Genomic DNA, 24733 nt, shown 5'->3' on the forward strand with positions numbered 1-24733 from the left:
TAACAAATATATTTCTAATATCTAGAAAACCTAACAAGACTATAAGCTTGACTATTATAGATGATTACCCATTAACCTATATTTCTTAATTATATGCTGTATTTTTTAAATGAGCTGCACAAACATAATGCCTTAATCAAGAGCAGAAATATACGTATAACAAAGTTGACCCTAAATTTGTATCAATAAAGCAAGATTCATACCATTGTATTCATCTCTATAATTTATCCCCTTTTTTCCATAGTGTTTTTCTCCATATATAGTCAAGTTATTTTTAAATGCTAGACTTTTTGGAGCTCAGTTCTTTTCTATTTGGGTATTGCTGCCACATGTGAGATCTTTTGGGTTCTCCATACACATGCTGGGACTGCTGGGAGAATCACAGCCTGGGTGTGAGGACAGACATCTTACATCTCCATGTGCACCAGCAGGGTTACATCCCAGATGAGAGACTCCAGGTCTGCCTCTTTCGTTCAGCATCTCTCCAGTGCCCATAGCTCACAGGGACAGTTTTCATGTCTGTCATCACATGGCCTTGTCCCACCTTCTTACTTTACTAAGATGTCAGTCATTTTTGGTTAATCAATAGTTTTATCTCTACAAGAATCCCATTTACAAATATATTTTCAAATTCTGGAGGTGAGGTCTTCAACATGTCTCTTTGGGTTACGTAACTCAAGCTTTCAGTGTTGTATAATTTTGTAAGTGCCTACATTAATTGAATTTCTTGTACAGGTAGCCCATGTTTTCATGGTACGAGAACAGTGCAACTTCTCCAGTATTTATTTCTCATTTATCCCCTTCTTCCCCTTACCTCATCTCATCAGATGATACTTAAGTACCTCGGGACAGCAACTTGGCATTCGTTATCAATTTGAATCTGATTAGAGTAGAGCACTAGAAACACAGCTATTCATTTGCATTTCTTCCTTTGTGAACCATTTGTTTTTATTCTTCATCTTTGTTCTACTGAAAAAAAATGTCTTAATTTGAAAGAACTTTGTACATTAAAAACATTTACATTTTGTGATATACTGAAAATATTTCCTATGGAAAATTTGAAGGCAACATGTCAACTGTCCATCAGAAGGCATGAATTAGAAGGAAGGCACCAGCACTTTAAGAGAATTCTACCTGTCTGCGTGAGTGTCCAATGAGAAATACTTCTAAGAGCTGGGATCTGAGTTGTGGAGCACAACGTGGGTTTTAAGAAGCACCCTTGAATCTCAATTACACTAATACTTCTAATTGTCTCACAATACACTACTTGTGAACCATTCATCAGGGCTTCAGGGACTACACCATCTGATTAACCCTTCAATACCAAATGCTTCAGATTTCCACCAGCATCTACAACCTTCAATCCACCATCAAAGAAAGGATTTAATCTGCCCTTGGTTATCTAAATGACCTAATAATCATTTAAATGATAACCAGCTATAGGATATGTTCTTATTAAGTTTGATAGGGTTTTTAAAAAGCCAACTAATGTGATGAAGTTTGCAAAGTGATTTAAACAGGTTTGACTTCTCAATTTGGAAGAAATTCGGTGAGCAGGTACAGGTAGGTGTAAAATGTTAAGCTTTGAATGTTACTGCTCAGAAAGTTGGGAAATATTAGATGAATATTACAGTGACTGTTTTCACTACTTATTAAACAAACATGTGCTTATTTTCAGTGTAATCCCCCCCATTCTATTTCTTCCTAAGGAACTATTTACATGGTGCAATACAGGCTAAAGGAAAACAACCCAGTTGTTGAGAAATAAACATTCATTCAGAAATGCAAATAACTGAAGCTCAACCAGAAAGCTCCTGCCAGGATCACTGGGGAAAAACATGGCTCAACAAATGAGAGGCTAAGAAAGGAGGAGGGTGCATTCTGCACCATGTGACAGGGAAGGAGCCTTCAGAAATACTAGGAAAAGACAGTAGTTTCTCTTCTCCAGTTTTGGGAGTTTTGGTAAATATGCTAGTTTCTAGTGAGCATTCACAGTCCTGAAAAACAGACCAACACACCACCAGGGTAAGCACTTCTAGCACTGAGTCTTTCCTCCATAGTAGGTATAAACTTCATATGCTATTGATACTGTTTTGGTTCACTGTATCAATGCCATGTTCAGCTGGGGCTGTGATGTTTATATACATGTTCCAGGCATATAAGAGACTAAGCGAGCTGTGCATTTTAGAAAAAAAAAAAAAACTTATTTGATTTGGTAGTAGGTATATAATCCTGCAGGAAAAATACTTTGTGACAAAATGATACTCGTTTCCAGTCAATGAAGACCGCTTGTCTACATCTGGTAGTGAAGGTCCAAAAGCCCAGCAAATCAGAGCCAGGTGGATATTACGTTCAAGGCCTTTGTGGACTCCATTTTGAGCTCAAGGCAACCCGAGAAACAAGAACCTATCTCAGAATAAAAAGTGGAAACTCCAGCGGGAGATGTAAATTGGCAGCAGAACACATGCCTACCATGTTTGTGGCCCAGGTCCATCACAGAACACCTGCCTACCATGTCTGTGGCCCAGGTCCATCACAGAATACCTGCCTACCATGTCTGAGGCCCCTGGTCCATCACAGAACACCTGCCTACCATGTCTGCGGCCCAGGTCCATCACAGAACACCTGCCTACCATGTCTGAGGCCCCTGGTCCATCACAGAACACCTGCCTACCATGTCTGCGGCCCAGGTCCATCACAGAACACCAGCCTACCATGTCTGAGGCCCAGGTCCATCACTAACACTACACCAAAAAAAGGACAGGAAGCGAAACACTCGCCCACGTTTGGCTGTGTCATGCTGCTAAAATTCCTTCCTGGGGAAGACATAAATCAATTCTACCCATTGTCATAAGGGCCCAACAACATACCAAAGCATGAGCCCACCAAAATTCGATCTGGGGAACGCATGAATTTACTGGGATCACTTACAGAGACTCAATGGGGGTGAGCAGCAGTGTAGGAGTCTTTGCCCAGCACAGATGTGGGCTTCCCACAGCTGCACAGATGGGCTCCTCCCTAGTGCTTCTCAGCTGATGTGCTTGATCTTTAAGCCAATCTACAGTTACAAAATATTTCAACTTCAGACAGAAACTGGTATCTGTTCAAAATGCCTATCTGATTTAATGAACAACCATTTAACTAAGTGGTCAATTGAAAATTTTGTAAAGTATGAAATAAACAATTTTATTAGGTGAACTCATTTATTTGACACATTAAGTTATGCAAAGAAAAATATATGCAACTGCATAAAAAGAACCACATTTTCATATTACTAAACACAGCAGTGGCAAAAATAACAAATTGTAGAATGGACCCCAGGATTTAATGCAAAAAACACCCTGTACAGAAAAATTTCAGGCTTCTAACTTCACTGAATCCAGAACTACACGTGCTTCTTTATACTCCTCAGCTTCTTCCAAGTCTTTTTCACTTTCCTGAAATGAAAAATAGCAAAATTTGATTTGTCCTTTAGGAATTTCAATACTTTATATTACACACCAGTAAGTAACCCAAGAATTAAAGAAAAGGAGTCTAGGCTCTCTAAATATATCACAGTTCTGTTCCTTTGTTACTGGGAAAGAAGAAGTGAGAGGTTATCTTGTTTTTATCATATACTCTCATACTATGTATTTTCATGTTGTAATTACTAACACAGTTGCCTAAAATTATTAGCTTTAAGCAATTAAATAAAAATCTCACAAATTTAAAATCATTCTTATTTGGCCAACATCATACTTCAAAAATATGATTCAACAATGTATTAATAGTAAAAAAACAAGGAGTTGCTAATGTGTTAATATGATAACATCCACCATAAAATAATACTTCAATTATTCTTAATGCCAAAAGCTGCTAATGATGTCATATAAGTTTAGTACAATCAAATTAGAAGAGTGGATTTTATACTTACTAGTGAATATATCATATCGACATCAAGCAAAATATTAACAACCTTAATTTTCTGATATTTAAAGATTAAGTTTGTCTACACACAAAAATATAGGAAACTTTCACTAAAATATTATTTTAGCAAGAGATTAATAAAATAATGCTAAATTTTCACATAGGAGACTGTAATTACAAAAATACTACTTTTATTTTTTATGTATGGGTGTTTTGTCTGAATATCTATCTGTCTGTGTGCCACACGAATCCCTGCTCCCCCATGGCGGCCAGAGGGATAGGAGATTAGATCCCCTGGAATTGGGAGTTATATTTGGTTGTAAGCTGCCATACGGTGTTGAGAACTAAACGTGGGTCCACCACTCTAGTTCTTAATTTTTAAATGAAGTGAAAGGCAACAATTTGTGCAAGGTCATTAAAAGATGTAGCTAGTTATGACAGACGAGGTAATAATGTTTGCATTTAACATGAACAATAAGGCAAAAAGCTGAATTCAGATATTTGGCAACAACTTCTTAACCCTGAAAACTACCTTAAACAGTTTTCTTTTAGTAAATATGTTTATCGAGAGCAGAGGTAATAGTTTATTCAACCTCAAGCACAACTATCTAAACATCATTTTCAAACAATCTGTATTATTTTATTAGCTATTAGATTCATGAGAAAAAAACAATATTGAAATTGCTAAGAAATACAAATGGTATTTTAATATAGCATTTTAACAGTGGTTATTTCTTTATCTCTTATACTAAAATAGAATAAAAACTAGCACCTCATTTAATTGTGAAGAATTGTCCTGTCTTTAAAAAGCTCATTCTAGGGGCTGCAGAGAAGGCAAAGTAGGTCCGAGCATCTGTTGTTCTTCCAAAGACCAGAGGTCAATCAACACTCACATCGGGTGGCTCAGCTCACAGCTCCTAGTGGGTCAGACGCCTCTGGCCTCAGTGGCGCCTATCTGCAGTCGTGTGTACTTACCCATATACATACTCATAATTAAAAACAGAAAATCTTCTAAAAAACTGCTGGGTCATGGGGCTCATGATCCTTAACAAAGTTTATTATAGAGACAATTCCAGGCAAAATTAATATATGTAAAATAAAAACCTTTCTCTGTTTTTTTGCCCTATAGTTTTAGTCAGAATGTGGTGATAAACATATTTCATTCTTTTTCCTAGACTATCTAGAAAATACAGCTATGTATCTAATAATTAATATCAGCAGAGAAAATAGAAATATTAAAAATAAGATTAGTAAAGGAAATGCTACAGTACATCCATTATCAAATAGCAAAGCAACAATGACTTGATCATTGTGTGATGTGGGAGGGTCTTCTGTTTTAATAAAGAAACTGCCTTGGCCAGCCCTTACGTGGGTGGAGTAGACAGAACAGGAAGAAGGAAGTGAGGTAGATGGCTCAGTCAGATGCCACGCCTCTCCTAAGTGAGACAGACTGCCGTGCCTCTCCTCAGGGAGAGAGATGCGATGAAGCCAGCCACCAGATCAGACGTGCTGAATCTTTCCCGGTAAGACACCATTCGTGGTGTATACAGATTATTAGATATGGGTTAGTCAAGATGTGAGTAAGAGGCTGAAACTAATGAACCAGGCAGTGTTTAAATGAATACAGTTTGTGTGTTGCTATTTCGGGGCATAAGCTAGCCGGTGGCTGGGAGCCGGGCGGGACAAAAAGCAGGCCTGCCCGCAGCTCCATCACTACAATTGTGACAATCAGCTTTCACTGTCAACTGACCACAATTCAGAAACCCCTAGGAGTATCATGAGACACCATCTCCATTAGGTTGGCTGGGGCATGTCCACGGGGGATGGTGAGACCCAGCACACTGTGGGTGACACCATACTCTAGGCTGTCGGTCCTGGATCACAGAGGAGTAGAGGAACTGCATGAAGCACAGAGCATGCTGTTTTTCTCTGCTGTTAACTGTGTATGTGACATTATTAGTTGTTTCAAGTTCCTGCAACTTGACTTCCCCATAATAATGAACTATTGTGAACTGGAATTGTGAGCAAAATTAAACCTTTTCTTCCTGAAGTTGCTTTGTGAGGGATAAGTTATGTTTTAAGTTTGTTTTTTTAAACAATTTATTTATTCTTATTTTATGCATATTAGTGTTTTTGTGTGTCTATATGAGGGTATCATATCTTGGAGTCACAGACAGTTGTAAGCTGCCATGTGGGTGCTGGGACTTGAACCCAGGTCCTCTGGAAGAGCAGTCAGTGTTCTTAACCACTGAGCCATCTCTCTGTCCCCATATTTTAAGTTTTTAAACTCTGTGTTTAAAAAAGCTATAAAACAAAAATACCTCTAACCTGTAGTCCCACTTGCCCAAGGACGATAGCTTCCTGGAATGCTGGGATAACAAGCCCCTTGTTTTCACTTCCATAAACAAGGCTGGTTGTCCAACCTGGAAGTGCTTGATCACACACAGGCCCGCGGTATGCAGGTAGAAGTACATGGCCTGGTGGGTTTTGCCTCAATCAGCATCTAACTAACGTAATTCAGAGCCATTATCAGGGATCCTGGGTGGACTTGGCCAGTACCCATCTTCCTGGCCAATATTTATTTATTTATTAAATTTATTAAATAAATATTTAATAAAGCTTGATTCAAATTTGGCTCAAATTTGGTCTTATTCTTGCCCAGTGATATTAACACTTTCTGTTAGGGTTATTATTATTTTTTTAATCACAGCCACAAAAATGCAACTAGGAGTAGTGATGGTTTGTTTTTGAGACAGGGGCTCTCTATGTAGCCCTGGCTGTCTTTAAACTCATAGAGATCCATGTGCCTCTGATTCCCGAGTGCCGGGATGGAAGGTGTTTGTTACCATGCTGTATGATGGTAAACTGTCTAGACTGTCTACAATCTAAAATCACTGGGAAACATTAGTTCATTCCTCTTTGCTCTTAACTATGGGTGTAATGTGACTTAGTTGCTTCAAGTTCCTGCTACCTTGATCGGATGTAACCTGGAATTGTAAACCATATAACTTCTTTGTTTCTTCAATTGGTTGCTTTTATTCAGTATTTTACCACAACAACAAGAAACAAAAGTAAGGTAGAAACTGGTACCAAGAGGTGGGGCAGCTGCTGTGATAAGCAGGACCATGCAGCTCTGGGGAAATGTAACTGTCTTGTGGGAAGAATATGAAAGTGCTTGGTACAAAGGTTTAGAAAATCCACACAATGCTGGAACCAGAGGTTAATGGGAATTCTACTGGGAGTGTGGCAGACAGAAATGCTGTGAAAACTGAATGTAATGTAGTTACGGAGGGAAGAAGGACTCTCAAGAACTGGGCTGAGGCCATTCCTGTGGCATTGTGGCCAAGAATCTGGCTTCTTTCTGCTCTTATTCTGAGAATCTGAGTAAAGTTAAGGTATTTCACAGAGAAGCCCCTTGTGCAGCACTGGGAGATCAAAGGAATGTCCTGAAGGCAAAACACACCACCCAGAGGTTCCACCTTGAGAAGATGCAAATTCACTTACTGGAAGAAAGCCTATAGCGTCCCCCATTTCCTGGGAAGCAACGTCACAGGAAAGTGTGTCTTCAGCACACAGAGGCGGACACAGCTGCGTCCAATGGGGAGAGGCTGTTAACAGAACTTGGCTACTGTCCGCGTGGCATCTGATTTGAAGTCACAAAGATGTAAGCATGAGGAGGTCACTGAGAAGAGCTGAGGCCAGGCCCTGTGATAAGAAGTCCCTCGGAGTGGGCTGTGTGCTGAAGATGGCAGGGCTAGACGTGTGAGGCTGTCCCAGCTGATGGCTCTCAGCCAATTTCATCACAAGCTCCAGATGCAGGACAAAGAGCTGCAGGATTTGGCGGGTTTCTCTGCTGGAGTTCATTTGTTTATTTCTTGTTATGCCCTGGTTCCTCCATTTTGAAATACTAATGTCGACTCTGTACCATTTCATGTTGAAAGTGCTCAACTTTTTTTTTTTTAAAATAGGAACTCAGTTAAAATTAAAAGACCTTGAACTTTTAAAATATTAGAAAATTTAAAAATAAAGACTTTTAAGGGTGGTTTGCATTTTACATTAGGAGATAAATGTAAGACTTTGGGGACAAAAGGTAGAGAAGGTCACAGCTTAGGGTGATGAGTGTCTGAATGTCAGGTAGACAGGAAGTAGAGTTGTGATGGCTGGCTTTAGCTGTCAGGTTAGTTCATTGCTGTTTGCTCGTCAATGCAGATCTAAGTAATATGATCCTGCATCCTGCCTTCCCTGCAGTAAGGGACTGCAGGGAATTTTGAGCCAAATAAGATCTTTGTCCCTTAAGTTGCTTTTGTCAGGGTGTTTTTATCACAGCAATAGAAAATAGAATTCAGAAAACAGTGCTGTGCACTTGTCTGTTAAAAAAAAGTAAGACGACGCTTACTTAGACTTCAATACCTTTATAAACTCAGCTAACCACTGTTTCACAAGAATCTGTACCAGGAAGTGTAATATTACAGCACAACCCAACTTATGGGACTTTATGAGAGGTCTGCCTCCATTACCTTCCTCATTTTAAAACTCTCAATTTAGTTTAGGTCTGAATCTAAAATAATTCCAGATCCTTTAAACAAGGACCAAGTAAATTTGAGACATGGAATTAAATCAGATTTCAAATAGTTGGCTCACTGTTAAGGAGTCAAAAAAAAGTATGCACAAAAAGCAAATAGATATTGCTGGTCAAAACTGGTATCATGTATATCTGGTATTATGGCTCAAATATTTAATTAAATAAGTAGACAGAAAAGATGGAAGTGATTGTTTACTGGAGTCATAACATAAACCTAAGTTAAATTCTTTAACTATTTAAAAGCATGTTGATTCACAGGGTATGATGGTTACTATCGTCAACCTAATAGCTAGGGGTCAGCCTCTAGGAACACCAGTGAGGGGGTGTCCTGATGCTAGTCCCTGAGTATGAGAATGGGAGACTATCGTGACTGTATCAATGATGTGAAGACCTACCCTAACCGTGGGCTGGACCATCCCTAAGCAGGAGAGGGAGGCACACGAGCATTCACTGTATTCGGTTCCTATTATGGATACAGTGCAACCAGCTCTCTCCAGTCACTGTGACTTTCCTGCTCAGGACTATAACCTGGACCTTTCCAGGAGTATTTCATCACACAAGAGGGGAAGAAGCCAAGACACAGGGCAAACTAATAGAACATCTCTTCAGATAGCTGTAGTGTTAATAGTCAAGTTTTGGTAGAGAAATCTTTACTTACTAGTATCTGCTGAAGATCGGTATATGCAGCCTCTAACCGGCGCTGGCAATCTGGGATCATCATCCGGGACTCTTGAAGGATTTCTGCCTGTAATGAGAGACAAGTTGAGAAGACAGATCTAATGTGTATTTATTTTACACCTTGGCATATAACTAATGATTTAGAGGAAATGAAAAATAGGACTATGTTAAGTGACTCAATGTTCTAATTTAAATCGGGCTTATCTGACTGTAATATCTGCATAGTACAAGTTGTAAGCAGAACTTGCACAAAGTTTGGGGGCTTTTCTCTCTTTTGGCAATCACCTTTCCATGGTAAGTGAAAATTAACTGGCAAAGCTTTTCATTCAGTTCTTATTTAAAAGGCTATTTAAAGTAAATGATTCCCCTGCTGTCACAAAGCACCTTTATCTAAAATGGGATCAGCTGGTTATATAAATATCCCCTGCATCTTTGGGTAATAAAGGAAAACAGTGTTCAGATAGTATCACAGGGAGATAATTACTGCATGAGAGAAGTTATTGAGTTATTGATCACATTGTGTGCACACTGCAGGAGGGACTCACTGAAAGACAGAGGTAAGAAAAATGAAAAGCAAAGACCAGCAGGTTCATATTTTGATGCTTATCATGCATAAAAAGTTATTACTTATCCTTATGCTTCAGTTTAGGAGTGAGATTATTCTCCCCAAGCAGTTTGAGCCAAATTACTATCGTGGCGCCCTCTGAATCTGAAGTTCTTGTCTATTCTTCATGAAGACACTGAAGAATTAACCACAGGGACACCTATTCTGAGGGATGCTTTTGGATGTAAAATTTACCACTCAAGGCTATACTGTAACACATCAAACACAAAAGAAAACTAGGAAACTTGGTCAATAGTCAAGATGTTGAATTTAAGACTTTTTCTTCAGTTGGCACAAAGCTTTGTTTCCTTAAATTATTCTCAAAGACAGCTATTGTGATAACATTTTTTCAAAATGTTTGATCAAAAGCTTTCAGAGATATGGGTACAAAATTAGCCAAGATTACCTAGTTGAAATAAAACAGAATGCACACAATTTAAGGGCACTAATATTCAACTATAATGGAAACATAAGTACGTCCCAGAATCTTCATGCTTTGACAGTCTGTTGTAGCTCATACTGCAATAAAAACATCACAACACACAGATACTCTCTATCCACATCCACTTTCTCGGGTGGAAATACATGGCTAAACTTAGAATGCTTTGACTAATAAGACACAGGTTAAAATTTCAAGTATAGGATCATGACTTTACTTTCAGGTAAACAGATATTTAATCAATGGCACCTTTTTTTTTTTTTTTTGTCTATCTGGTTTGAATCTATGTGAAATACTGGCAACAGGAACATTTCAGATTTCTCCTGTGGAATTCCTACAGAACAGCTTTATAGGAATAAAACAGGATGAATATGAATTAGGTCAAACTCATGATAAGTCTAAATGTATATTTACAATTTTCCCCTAAACTTCAATGTTTCTGAAACGAATTTTAAGCAGCACTATTCAACATAATTTTATTCTTTATTATCTCTTTGTAGTACATACAGATCAAGATTTTCTTTTATTCTAGCAAGATGAATGCTTGACTTCAACAGGGCAAAAGTTCACCGCCCCCCCCACCCCCGTATTCCACCTTGATTATTCACTAAGTTTCCTCTACATTCAGCCACCATAGTCACAGGTTCCACATCTGCGATTTAATCTACAGTAGGCTGAAATTAAAAAACACCCCCCAAAAAACTGCACTAAATATTTGTAGTATTTTTGTCATTATTCCTTAAAAATAATATACCATAGTAACTGTTTACATCACATTGGTATCATAAATAATCTAGATACGGATTAAAATATACAGCAATATGTGTACAGGTTATAAACTGCACTGTCTTCTACAAGGAACTGATCCAAGAACACTGAGGGCTGACCGCATGCCTACATGATGCCAGGACAGGAGGGACAACAAGGCAAAGAGAAGGCTCCATTCTCTGGTCCAATACAGGAGCATAAACGTGAAAATATGAAGCACGCATGGCACTGCTTCAAGTGAAGACTTGCCATGTAACACTACAGGAACACCCTGGAAATCTGGATACCACCAGCCATTCTTGTATTAAATTCACAAGTTGAATGCTTTCCTTTATAGCAATGATAATGACTGGCAGGGATATTTTTTTATTCTCTGAGAATTTCATATAGTATACTATCATATTCAACTGTTGCCCAACTCCTCCCTGGTTCTTCCCAAATTACTGCCCAGCCAAGTTCTTCTACTTTTTCAAAAACAAACAAGAAGGCCACTAAAATCCATGGAGCCCAATTTGTGTTGGCCAACTACTCTTGAGCATGGAGCCTGCCCTGGACTTCTCAGTCCACTGGAGAGAACTGACTTTCTTTCTCCCAGCACCTATCATTTGGAAACAGGTTTCTGACTGGGAGTGGAACTTAGTGAGTGGCACTTTCTGGGATTTTGGTGCCAGGAACTAACAACAGCATCTGAGCCATGATTATACGAAGACATTCCCAAATACCCAATTTAACTAAATGAGTACTGTTCATTCAAAGTATCTTCCTTGGAATGTTACCTTTCTTTAGAAGACCTAAATAAATGGTTTATTATAATGCTTACTGCCTTATAGCTGAGAGAAAATCAGAGTCTTAGCTTAGTCACTGGGATGCATAAGGAACCTTAAGGGAACTCCATAGAGTGCCAGCCCCACTGATGTGAAATTGATTTTAAAACAAGTTCTAACTTTTTTGGGTATTTATTTTGGTAAAATGGAAGTTGGAGCAAGGCTTAGTTTATAACTCTAGTCTGCAGAACCTAAAAGTTAATTAATTTCTTTTATGATCAAACATAAACATTGAAAAGAAAACATTCCAAGTGATAGGAATTCCTTTCTTGTCACAGGAAGAATTCTATGAAATAATGTGGCCAAGGGTGAGCTGTTTGGTAACTGATTAGGCTAAGGTTTCCGGTTTCTTTGGTGAGACATATCTTGTAACCAGAGATGAGCTAGACCTGTAAGCTGTAACAGCCTATAGAATAACGTCAGTCATCTCTGGAGCCAATAATATTCATATTAGTTTGTCAGATGAACCTCTAGAAATTACTACGACAATAATAAGTCTTCTCTTTTACACAGTGGCAGGGTGTTAACATGTTCACATGGTGAATTAGGAATCCATTCGACTTGTGTTTGCCTGGTTATTGCTGAGTACACTGAGGGGAGGGGAGAGGCAGTGTAAACTCTCATACACCAACAACTGTCATGAATGTTATTGGTGAAAACATACCACCTAAAGCATGGAGATGACCCAATCATAGGCTATCTCTAAGAAATTCACTTCAGATGTAAAAACAAAACAAAACAGAAACAGAAAACAAGATCATGGGAAAAGATGGAGAACATTAGAAATAACAACAGAAGTGACTCCATGACTAGAACAGAGTAGACTGCTGCAGGTCAAACAATGGTGTTAGGGACAAAAGGAGTGTCACGTTATCACACCATAAGCACAACAAGGTAACATGTGACCCTGTGTATGAACTGAACAGATAAACAGACAAAGGAACATATATAGATGGTAATTTCCATACTTACATTCAATAATTTATAGACATATTAGACAAAAATGAGCAAAGATAGGAAAGAACTAGATTAACAGCACAGTAAGTAAGCTATGCTGCTTTAAAAACAAAACAAAACAAAAAACTATCATATTGGGAGGCAAGGCAGGAGGGGAAACTGTGGTCAGGATGTAAAATAAATTTAAAAAACAAAAACAAAATCACCATATCTTAGCAAGGACATAAGAGAACACAAGTGCATTTAAGCCCTGTGAAGCATTGCACAGACCACATCCGGAGTCAAACCACAGTGACCACAAAACAGAAATCTACCAAACATACTCATATACAGTGCATGCTCTAACACGATGCCAGATAACTGGAGTCGATAACTGAGAGAGAATCTCCCTTATAAATGAACAGTCAGCTGGGCAGTGCTGGAACACACCTTTAGCACTTGGGAGGCAGAAGCCAAAATAATGCTGTGGGATGCAGTCAGACCAAAACTAGTGCTGAGAGGCATAGCCACAGACCTGAATGCTCACAGCAGCAAAGTTAAATGCTTCCAAATCTATGTCATTATCTTAAAAATACAGGGAAGGAGGCAGCACTTAATACCAACACTTAAAGGCAGAGGCCAGTCTGGTCTAATTAGGGAGTTCCAGGACATCCATAGCTACACAGAGAGAGCCTGTCATAAAATGAAAACAAAGCAATAAAAAAAAATCTTAACAATGAAAAACAAACAAGAAAAAAGGCAGTGAATAAACTTAAAACCATCAAAGGAAATGAAGTGGTTATAAAAGATAAAAGTACACATTGATAAAATTACAAATAAGAAAAATACAAAGAAAAGAAAAGTTGATGCAATTCTGGCAAGACCAAGTGAGTAGGCACACGTCACTAAACAGCTCCCGCAGCCAACGAAGGAGAGATCCAGGGACAACTACAATACTAACAACCTGAGAGCAATGGCCCCACTCCTCAAAACTGACACAAGCCACCTGAACCTACCAGCTTCACCCGTCCTGCAGGCCTCATGACTTCTCCCTGTCTGAGATGAGCACTAACTGCTCCACTGTGCACATACTGCAAACCTCCAACATCCATTCACACATGGACATCCGGTCTGCGTCAAATTCCTAACTATTATGAAAATATTATTTAATTTTGGTTGCCTTCATATTAATTGGGGAGCTATTTCTGAATTTAAAGATGTAATTACACTTACTGTATTATCTAATTTATATTTACTCCTCAGAACGGGAGAAGCCGCGGGGTTCACGGCTGACAGCAACAATGGAGTGCTTGTGTTCAAACACCTGAGTGCTGAGTGACCTGCTGCAGTCATTTCACTTAGGTCTCTGCTTTCTGTCTTTGTTGAGCTTTATTTTTTTCCTGTCTGTCAGAAAGGGTTTCTAGTCCACAGAGACTTGCAGTGATCCTCCTGCCTCAGCCTCACACACCACAGAGAACAGCCCCTCTCTGAGGGCCGTGGCAAAGACCACATCAGTGCACAGTCCCCGAGTGTTGCTTTACCTGCTTCTTAATGGCGTAGTTCTCACCATCTTCAGCCTTCATTTTTTCAATCTTTTCTTCTTGCTGCTTTGCTTCTTTCTCATACATCACTTTTTCTTTGACCAATCTATAAACAAACCAGAACTGTTTTAGAGAATTAGCTTTTTTCTCTAAATGATAACAAAGAAACGATGTAAACAGAAAGCACAGTTAAAATACAAACATGGAGAGGCAAGACGGGGGCAGCTACTTTTAGTCACAGAGGTGAGAGCCTTGTGCCCAAGTTCTCTGGGTGAAGCTGAGCATAATGCACGGAGCACAGCACTCTGACAGGAAGAAGGAAACCTACTTTTGCACCCGCGATGTAGAGGTAGGAACTAACACTTCTTCTGTTTTATTGGTATGTTTTCTAAAACTGTGTACATGTGCCTTAAAGAATACAATGTGCATACACTTAGTTTATTAGGGAAAAAACATCAAATCTCAAGGAAAGATGAGATTTATTATTTTCAACAAAAGCCCTGCTTACTACTCACAGGGAACTTAATTCTCTGTTGGCCTTTCCTTATACAAGATACTAGAATAGGTAATTTAAAGGTAGTTCTCTCACAAACAATTAGTGGACACAAACCAGCACAAATAATGTTCAAGCAGAAAAAGGTACAGAGCAGGGGGCTCTGGTAATAAGGAAGGATGCAAAACAAAAACCCAATTAGCCATAAATAATTCAGTCTCCCTAAAATCAGGTTAAATCAAGTTTAATAGAAAAAGATTAAGCTTGTTAGCTTTTATGTCAACTTGGCACAAGCTAGAGTCATCTGAGAGAAGAGAATGTCAACTGAGAAAATGTGGTGGGCAACCCTGCAGGATACTCTTAGTTAGTGACCGATATGGGAGGGCCTATCCCACTGTGAGTGGGCCCACTCCGGGGCTGTGGTCCTGGGTGCTATAGTAAAGCAGGTAGAGCAAGCTCATGGGAGTAAGCCAGTGGGCAGTGTTCCTCCAAGGCCTCTGCATTAGTGCCTGCCCTGACTTCCCTTCATGATGGACTATAATCAACCAGGACATGTGAGATAAAATAAACCCTTTACTCTTTACTCAAGTTGCTTTTGGTCATGGCATTTTTTTTTAAATCACAGAAGTAGAAACCCTAACAAATAACATATCAATAACAGCAGCATCCCTCTATAGATAGTACATATGTACAGTGTGATGGTTTGAATGAGAATGTCTCAAGGAGGCTCATGTATTTGAGTGCTATGTCCCTGGTTGGTGGAACTGCTTGGAAAGGATCAGGAGGTGTGGCCTGTTGGAGGAGGTGTGTCACTGGGGTGGGCTGTGAGGTTTCAAAACACAGGCCCAGTTTCTCTATCTACCCCCCACCCCACTGTCTCTAATTTGTAGTAAGATGTAAGCTCTCAGCTACTGCTGCAAGACCATGCCTGCCTACTGCCATGTTCCCCAACATGATGACAATGGACTAACCCTCTGAAACTGTAAATAAGTCTCCAATTAAATGCTTTCTTTTATAAGTTACCTTGTTCATGGTGTCTCTTCACAGCAATAGAAAAGCAACCAAAGCATACAGCAAAGAAAAGTTTTCTGGCTCCACCACACTAAAAACAAGCCTCCATCTGACTTGCTTAATTCTAATCCATCCTGTAAGGGGGAGGGAACCCCTATGGAGAACATGGCAATGGAGATTTTAAAGTATATTTCTAAACATAATTTGATTTTTATAGTTTAACTAGATTATATCTCTGGCTGTCCTAAAACAGCTATGTATAACCAGGCTGGCCTTGAACTCTAGAGATCTACCTGCCTTTGCCCACCTAAGTGCTGGATCAAAGGCATGAGCCACCATGCCTGACCAAATTCACAGGTCTTTAAAGCATGGTAAGGCAACAACAACACCCTCTGCACTCTGTGTTTCCTGTGGAGTTAGGCTAGCATAGGTTAAGACTTTAACATGAATTCTACCCTGGAACTGAAGCGTCCTAGTCAGCACCTACCCTGAGTCATTCTGTGCTATTTCTAGACAGAAATGCAACAAAACACTAACAGGAGTAGATAGTTATGAGTCTCACACACTTAGACCCTGGAATACTGTCAGTGAAAGAGCAAAATATAAAACTGCACATTTACTCTAAGTTGTAAAAACACAACAACAACAAAAGGATGCTCAAGAAACAAACAGCAAATGAGCATGAAATTCCTGTACAGTTAACTGAAGGAAAGCCCTGGTGATTTGGGAGGGGGAGATTAAAAAGAAAGTGGGTTTTAATTTTATGCCTTTTAATAAGTGGTGTGGAAGGTCCTTCTGCCTGTGTGTTTCCTTTCTTGGCTAACGAATAAAGAAACTGCCTTGGCCTGTCAATAGAGCGGAACTTAGGTAGGTGGGGAAAACTAAATGGAATGCTGGGAGAAGGAAGGCAGTGAGATGCGTGGATCCGCACAAGATAGGCGCTGGGAATCTTTCCCGGTAAGCCAATAAGAAACTAGAGCTAATGGGCTAAGCAGTGGTTTAATTAATACAGTTTCTGTGTGGTTATTTCGGGGCTAAGCTAGCTGGGCAGCTGGGATGAACAAGTGGGCTCTCCTCCTACAAACAAGGTATGAGCTTTTTACAATTTTTTATTATTTAAAAATTTAAATTATCCTTATTAATTTTTTTCTCTTAAAAAAGTTAAGACTAAGTGTAACACAGTATTTAATAATTTCCAAACTTACTAGTTTCCTCTTTGGTTACATTCACTAATTTTTTTGGAGTAATGCAGAATCTACCTAATAGTGTAATTCTCTAAGTGTTGCTTTCCAATGTATCACTTAAAATAGCAATTTCAAAGTAATGCTATTGCAGCTTAAAGGCAAAATTAACTGAAAATACTTTCAATTACTCTTACAAATCTTATCTCCAAAGAGCAAAGCAGCTTCACAATATGTAGTTTTGAATGAGCAAGAAAAGCTTACTGTTAAGGAGGGCTGTAAGCAGTATAAAGGATTGACAGACCTTAGTGGGATAATCAAATAACAAACCACCTTTAATATAATGTGTAACACACAAAGCACATTTACATATGCAGCCCATTACTGCTAGTATCGTCCACCAAATTCACTTGTGCTAGTGGTCAGATACACTGAAGAACAGAAGTTCCCGGGATAGACAGCACGTTTGTGTAAAAGGTCCTGGGAAGGACTTGTAGTAACAAATCTGCTAAGCACAGTTCAAGCGCAAACACATGGAGATGCAAGGATTATCCGTCCACATGGCTCCTTCAGAACAGGTGCCCCTCACGACAAGTTTGAGAAACTTTATAGAAACTCACATTTTTTTCTACAAAACTCACACATTTAAACATACTGCTCATACAATACAAGTTTTCAGGTAAATCAAGAGCTTCAGACCTTGCATCTAAAAACGCTGATTTTTAATTTTTTTAATTTATTATCCTAATTTTATAGTTTTAAGAATTATAAACACTATTTTCAACATATTTATGGCCATCTAATATCTAATATTCCAAAACCAAGTGTACAAGTGGCAGGTCAGTACAAGTAACAGTGGTAATAAGGGCTGGAGAAATGGCTCTTACAGAGGGCCCAGGTTCAATCCTGAGCACCCGTGGCAACTCACACTGCCTGAAACTACAAATGCAGGGGCTCTGACACCCTCGTCTACCTCCACAAACACACAAGTATCACACATGCATGTGCTTTACGTACATACATGCTGACAAAAGTCATACATAAAACAAGCTTTTGGTAGGATGGTGCTGGTGTACAACATTAATCTCCACTTAGGGAAGCAGAAGCAGGCAGATCTCTGTGAGTCCGAGGCCAGTCTGGTCTAAAGATAGAGTTCCAGGACAGCCAAGGCTACACAGAGAAACCCTGTCTCTAAAAACCAAAAATAAGTAAGTTCAACTAAAAAATCTTTAAAAATATTGGCAAAGGACCTACATAGGCACTTCTTTAAGATGACATGCATGTGTAGTAAGCACATGAGAATCTACTCAACCCCATCCATCAGGAATGAAATCACACTGCACAACAGATGTCTATCATCAGTCAGATCATAAATGTCAAGGATTTGGAAAGACATGAAGAAAAGCAGAATGCATTAAACAATGCTGATAGAAATGAAAACGGATACAGTTGTTTTGAAGTTGGCTATTCCTCAAAATATTAAGCAAATCAAAATTATAATTCATCTCAGTGCTACTCCTAGATAATATATCCTAGAAAAACTGAAAGAGAAGTCCACATGAAACCTATGTCTACAAATGTTGACAACAGTTATGTGCAACAGACAAAACATGGAAACTCAAAATTGCACTTCATGGACAAACAGAATGTGGTATATCCATTCATTGGACTATTACTCGGCAATAAAAAAAAGTAAAATACTCTAGGGGAGAATCTATCACAATTATTCTGCTAAATGGATATAATAACAAACTGATCCCTAATGATATCACACCTAGATATTAGTACATCTCTCAACCCTCACCAAAAAGCATACTTACAGTGAGCTCCAGGAAAGTCCAAGATACACAGAGAATCTCTGTCTCGAAAAACCAAAAAAGGAGAGAGAGAGAGAGAGAGAGAGAGAGAGAGAGAGAGAGAGAGAGAGAGAGAGAGAAATCTGTAGTAGCCTAGGACTGGTTTGTTTCTGACACGGTGAAAATGCTCTAAATATGATACCATCTGCCCCATCTGTGGGTGACAGGAGTCACTGGACACTCTGAAGGACTAAACTGTGACTAAGTAAACTGCATCACAACCACTCTCCCACCCCAAAGGAAGCAATTTGTGACCCCAGAATGAGCTTCAGGAAAAGCGGCAAGCCCTGATCAATCAAGTCCAAGAATGGAGCAAAAGAAAAGAATGCACAGAAATGGTCTTTTACTTGCAATTTAGAACTGATGCTATTGCTGTTTCTCTTGCCGATGCTCCCAGAGGTGAGAGGTAAGCCCCCTATTGCTGAAGACACCATGTACTTCAGACACAAGCCTAAAAGCTTCTTGAGCTGGAACTGACCCTGCCTCCTCAAGGACTAGCTTTCAGGACACCAGACAGTGCCGTGCAATAGAGGGAAGCAAGCAACAGTCCTCCCAGCTATGGACAACAACCAGCACAGTCTGATAACCCCAAAGTACAGTAGCGGCACACATGCCTCAGCAGCAACCTTCTTTCTAATTAGATTTAAGACCCTATCAACAAGAGGGGACTTGTGTGGTACTGGAATCATACCTAACTCAGTGTAGTGCAGCCATAGAACTTGGAGGAGAACCTACAACCACTAAAACAGCACAAACCTTAACTGTACTAAATATGTCTTTATACACAGATAGGGATAGCCCTCACCCTCATCAAGGAAACTTTTCTTTGCCATAGACAGAGTCCATTATATACAACCACAACCAGTCTACAAGCAGAACTGTGAAGCCTGGTCCCAGTGGATAAGTCTCTAACATAAGTTTGACAACTAAAGTTCAGGGAACATTGAGGGAGATAAGACAGAGAGAGAGTGTGTAAGAGGCAGAGGACCAGGGAGTTTGTTGTAAGATTGTGTCAAAAGTTACAACATAAAGTTTCACCAACATGACTGCCTAAACATGAGCTGAGTAAGAACTGTAATAACAGACATGCCAAAGTAAATGTTGGGACACCAAGGCCTCAACCCTACACAAAGGACTGCACTAAGGAGTACTGAGAGTGGGAAAATGTCTTCCTCAGGGAAGATTTAGTGATGGGAGCGGGGGCTGCGTCCTGCCTCCCGGCTAGCTTTACACCCGAGATAATTACACGGAAACTGTATTCATTTAAACACTGCCTGGCCCGTTAGTTTCAGCCTCTTATTAGCTAATTCTCATATCTTGCTTTAACCCATATTTAGTTTACTCCGCCCACCTAATTTTCTGTCCTATTAATGGGCCAAGGCAGTTTCTTTATTAATCAATGAAAGTAACACATAGACAGATGACCCTCCTCCATCAGAAGATAACTAACTGCTTATCCAATACAAAATGGTCAGCCCTGAAAACATACATAACTAGTAACATTATATAGACTGAGCAGATTGTATTTATGTATTTAGGAATATATGTAACAACAATTAATGAAAGAAAAGACCATAAATTTGAAAATTAACAAGGAAGGGACATGGGCAGATTTGGAGGGAGGAAAGGGAAGGAGAAAATGATATAAGTACAATCTAAAAGTATAAGAGATAATTTAAAAATTACCTTAATAACAATTTTTAATATTAAAATGAAATATTTACTCATTGAGAGTATAATTTCAAAATAAAAAGTATCATGAAATCACTACAAATAATTGTCTTTAAAGGTCCTTTTAGTCCGGGAGTGACTACCAGTTCAGAGTCTGGGGAAGAGATTGGATCATGAGGTCTTCATCTATCTATGGAGTGACAATCTAATGGCACCTTAGGAAGGTGATGGAAACCAGGAATTTGGACCTGGTAAAGGAAGCACTATGGTAGATGACTATAAAGGTAAGACTTGGTCTCTCAGTCTCTATGCTTCCTGGTTGCCATGAGATGAGGTTTTTTGTTTGTTTGTGTGTTTTTACCATAATGTTCTGTCCCAGCACAGGCCCAGGAACCCCGAGTCCAGATATACCCTTGTTTCCTACATTGTGACCAGATCTTTATCTGATCAGTGATGTGAAACCAATAGACACACACATGCACATGGCCACTGTGGCTGCATAGCAATGTGGTTCAGAAGCTTCTCTAACTCATTCGTGGGACACATTTGTAAGATTGGAGAAACAGGCTTGGAAAAGCTTCAAGCTATGTAACTAGCAGAGCTTATTAGGTAATTCTACTATGAGCCTGAAGACCAATATTCCAAAGGTAGATTTCAGGTGGGAACAAGGATTCTATCAGGAACTGTGATAGAGTGTCTGGGCTGTAAAAGCAGGATTCTTATGAGATTACAGCTAACGCTGCTCAACTGTCTGCCAAAACCCAGAAAAGAATGTCTGCTGGGACCACCTTTCTTTCAAAATAATCTGTCTTCCAGGAAGAGACTGCAGATCCCCACAGCTGTACCAATTTCCTCATTTCCAAGACCCTCACCTGTCCCTATAAAGCAGTGCCTTCCTAATGTTATGACCCTTTAATACAGTCCCTCATGTTGTGGTGACCCCACCATAAAACTATTTTAATTGCTATAACTGTATTTTTGCTACTGTTATGAATTATAATGTAAATGTGTGTGTGTGTGTTTTCCGATGGTCTTAGGGAACCCCTGTGACCTCAAAGGAGTCACAACCCACAGGTTGACAGTCACTGCTATTAAAGGTTCCCACTAGCTCCCCCCCCCTGCAGACCCCCATTACTGAGGTAGAGTGTCTGACTTCACTGTGTGAGATAAACAGACTCATTTGTTGAGGTCAGACTCTGGTCTCTTTCTGTCATCTGTCTAACAAACAGGACTGGAGCCATACCTGTCACACTGTGGCAAGCAATCTGCTACCATTTTGTGTATGACTTCAGACCCTGTGGGAGGGGAAGGTGAACAAAAGGGTGATGTCAGATTATCTGATGAAGGTTAAGAGTATCACAGGGCTGCCGTCAGGAGAGTCTGGATGACGAGCTGCTTTTTAGTCAGGTTTATATTGAGAACTGAGACCAAAAGCAGAACACAAGAGCGTTCACTGAAAAGCTGAGGTCTGGTTAGAAAAGCCGGAGCAAACAAAGAAGGTAAGATAGCTGAAGAGATGAGCCTACAAAAGAGACAAGACTGCAAGAGGACAGCGGCAAAGACTGTGAGGCACTGAAGGATTGGCTGGGGATACAGCTCAATGATAGCGTTCCTGCCTAGCAAGCATGAAGCTGGGGTTCAATCTCCACTACCACAATGAACACACAAATAAATAAAATAAGATTTTGAGGTAAGTAAATAATTTTCAGCAATATCCTATATTCTTGAAAGTGAAAAGTCTATTAGACACATACAGAATGAGGGAGGGCTGGAGAGGGTGTTTGCTCTAAGGGGAATATCTCCTTCTCGTTCTTCAGGCCCTCTCTCCATCTTCTAAGCCTACCTTAAATGCTCTTTTCAGTAGGGCCATTCTACCACCAATCCTCTCACTAGCCCATATGACGCTGGATCCTACGGATCTTCATGGCCTAATTACCTCCATCATCACAATGTTCATATCTTGTCTATTTCTGCTCTTGAAAGCAAATGCCCTTATGGACTGGTGATGGACCTTACACCAGCATCTAGCAGGATTGTGCCTCATGGTGTTTACTGGATCTACTCATCATCATTCTGAGGTGAGCAGAACAGCTCTCATTTTGCCCATCAAAACAAATGACTAAGGGAAGGCCACATGGTCAGGAAATGTGAAGTGAGGATTTCATTATGAGTGTAAGCACTTTATATCCACCAAATTATCACACATTTAGAGTAAATGAAGTAATTTTAAAATCTTGAATGCCTTTTACCTATTCCAAAAGTAAAATAATTCCACATTTTAAGATTGAAATGGCACAAAAAAGGACAGAGTAAAGACAACTGGTTCTACTTGACAGCAGCTACTCAGCTCTCAAAAATGGAAGCAATACAATGTTCCTGCACAGCCTAAATGAAAGAAAATGAATGTTTAATTTGAAGGCATTTGTTACCTTATTTCTCCCAGTACCCATTAATTAATCAATTAAAGTGGAGATGGTTCAAGTTCTATTAACTGCTGGAGTAGAATATATGCTCTAATTAATTTTAATAAATAAGTTAGACAAGACATATTCCATAAACAGCTAAAATGATGCATGCAAAATCCAAAATCGATATAACTGTTTCAAAACTACAAACCTTAGATTTAGTGACTCAAAAACACCAATATAAAACAATATTTCACTAATTCTCTAAATTATCCCTTAAAGTTTGAGATGTAGAGAAATTAACTCAGTGATTAAGAGCACTTCCTGCTCTTCTAGGGGGGCCTGAGTTCCATTCCTACACACACACTCTGGGCAGCTCACAATCATAATCACCTGTACCTTCTGTTCCAGGGTAACTGATACCTTCTGGACTCCACAGACAATGCGCTCTCTCCCTACACACACAGACGCAGACAGACAGACAGACAGACAGACACACACACACACACACACACACCATTTTTCTTTATAACAGACAGTAAATCTGATCTAAAAATTCAAGAATTGAATTCTTTTTACTTTCTCTAAAATTGGGTGATTCCCAGATTGTGAAATCCTCCAAGTCTTTGCTGTCCAACCTTAAACATACCATGCACCTCACAAATGTGTGTACTATTTTAAATCCACTGCCCATCTACTATTTATTCGGAGTAAAACATTTACAAACCACTTCTCTGCATCAGCCAATGAATGCTTTAAAGGCTTCACTGTCAGTTGGAGCCACATTCAGGACACATGAACATATGAGTCAGCGTGTGAAAGTACAGTCTTCCCACGAACCAGAATAATATATACATCATGTATTTATAGGATTTTATGAGCACCACAACACCATGCACAAATAACTGTTCTGCACAGCTCCTCATCTACTCCAGATGAGAAATCTGGCGGGGTCTTTTAAGGCCCTGTATACTGGCCTGGAAATCAGAAAGACCTGTCTGCCATGAACACACATCTTTGACAAATATCTCTTTTTGTCATCTATCTAAAGACTCAGTATCTACAGTACTGAGAGTTGAATAAAGACAGAGAAACAAAACTCCAGCAAGTAATTCAAGCCTGTATGTATACAGATGCTTCTTCACCTGAACATGCAAATGCAAGCAAAGTTCTACTACCCAACAGTTCCTTTATAGGAAAAAATAGTTCTTCCAAGTTTTATTAATAAATATGGTGGAAAGAGTTTCTATGAGCAAGGAAGCCTGGAAAACACTACTTACTCCAATCTCCTAGCATCCACACAGAAAGTGGAGGAACCTCACATGAAAAGCTGTCTCCCTCAGCCCTGCTCAAAAGATCTGTACACAGAATTCTTTCTAAACATACTTAGACAAGATTCTTTGAATAGCATATTGGGATCCTAAACAAAGACAAGTAATAGTAAAATTTTTGACATAGGAACTGACAAATTTTTATATTGTACTTACATACCACATTAAATAAAAATATTTCAAAGTTTCCAATTTATACAAATAAAATATCACTGTAAATTAAAGAATACATTTCTTATATATTAATATGGTAGCAAACAAAAACAGCATAATTACACAATACTAGCAAGTTTCTATATGAAATCACAATGAACACATTAACAATCTCACCCCATAAAACTCACATTTCCTAAAATAAAATTCAGATTTTAGTAGAAAGTAAACAGTTATTCCATCTTGTGATACTAACAAAACAATTTAAACATTATATAGCAACCATTAAAACTTTATAAAAATCTAACCCAAGTTTTTCCTACTATAAGTTTATTTCTTTAGCTTAGATATCTC

General features: G+C 39.1%; 1 protein-coding gene across 1 annotated transcript in view; it reads right to left on the reverse strand.

Moving 5' to 3' along the window:
* Window positions 1-3184: 3184 nt before the first annotated feature.
* The window catches only part of Tbca (tubulin folding cofactor A), a 53520-nt gene continuing 31971 nt past the window's right edge, over window positions 3185-24733 (reverse strand). The window contains exons 2-4 of the mRNA XM_038323938.2: window positions 14279-14384; window positions 9147-9233; window positions 3185-3437 (exon numbers count right to left, since the gene is read on the reverse strand). Coding sequence (XP_038179866.1) covers window positions 3357-3437; window positions 9147-9233; window positions 14279-14384 — 274 coding nt within the window. The 3' untranslated portion in view covers window positions 3185-3356. The remainder of the gene's footprint in view (window positions 3438-9146; window positions 9234-14278; window positions 14385-24733) is intronic.

Source organism: Arvicola amphibius, chromosome 3, assembly GCF_903992535.2.
Source record: "Arvicola amphibius chromosome 3, mArvAmp1.2, whole genome shotgun sequence".
In the NCBI taxonomy this organism is placed as follows: Eukaryota; Metazoa; Chordata; class Mammalia; order Rodentia; family Cricetidae; genus Arvicola; species Arvicola amphibius.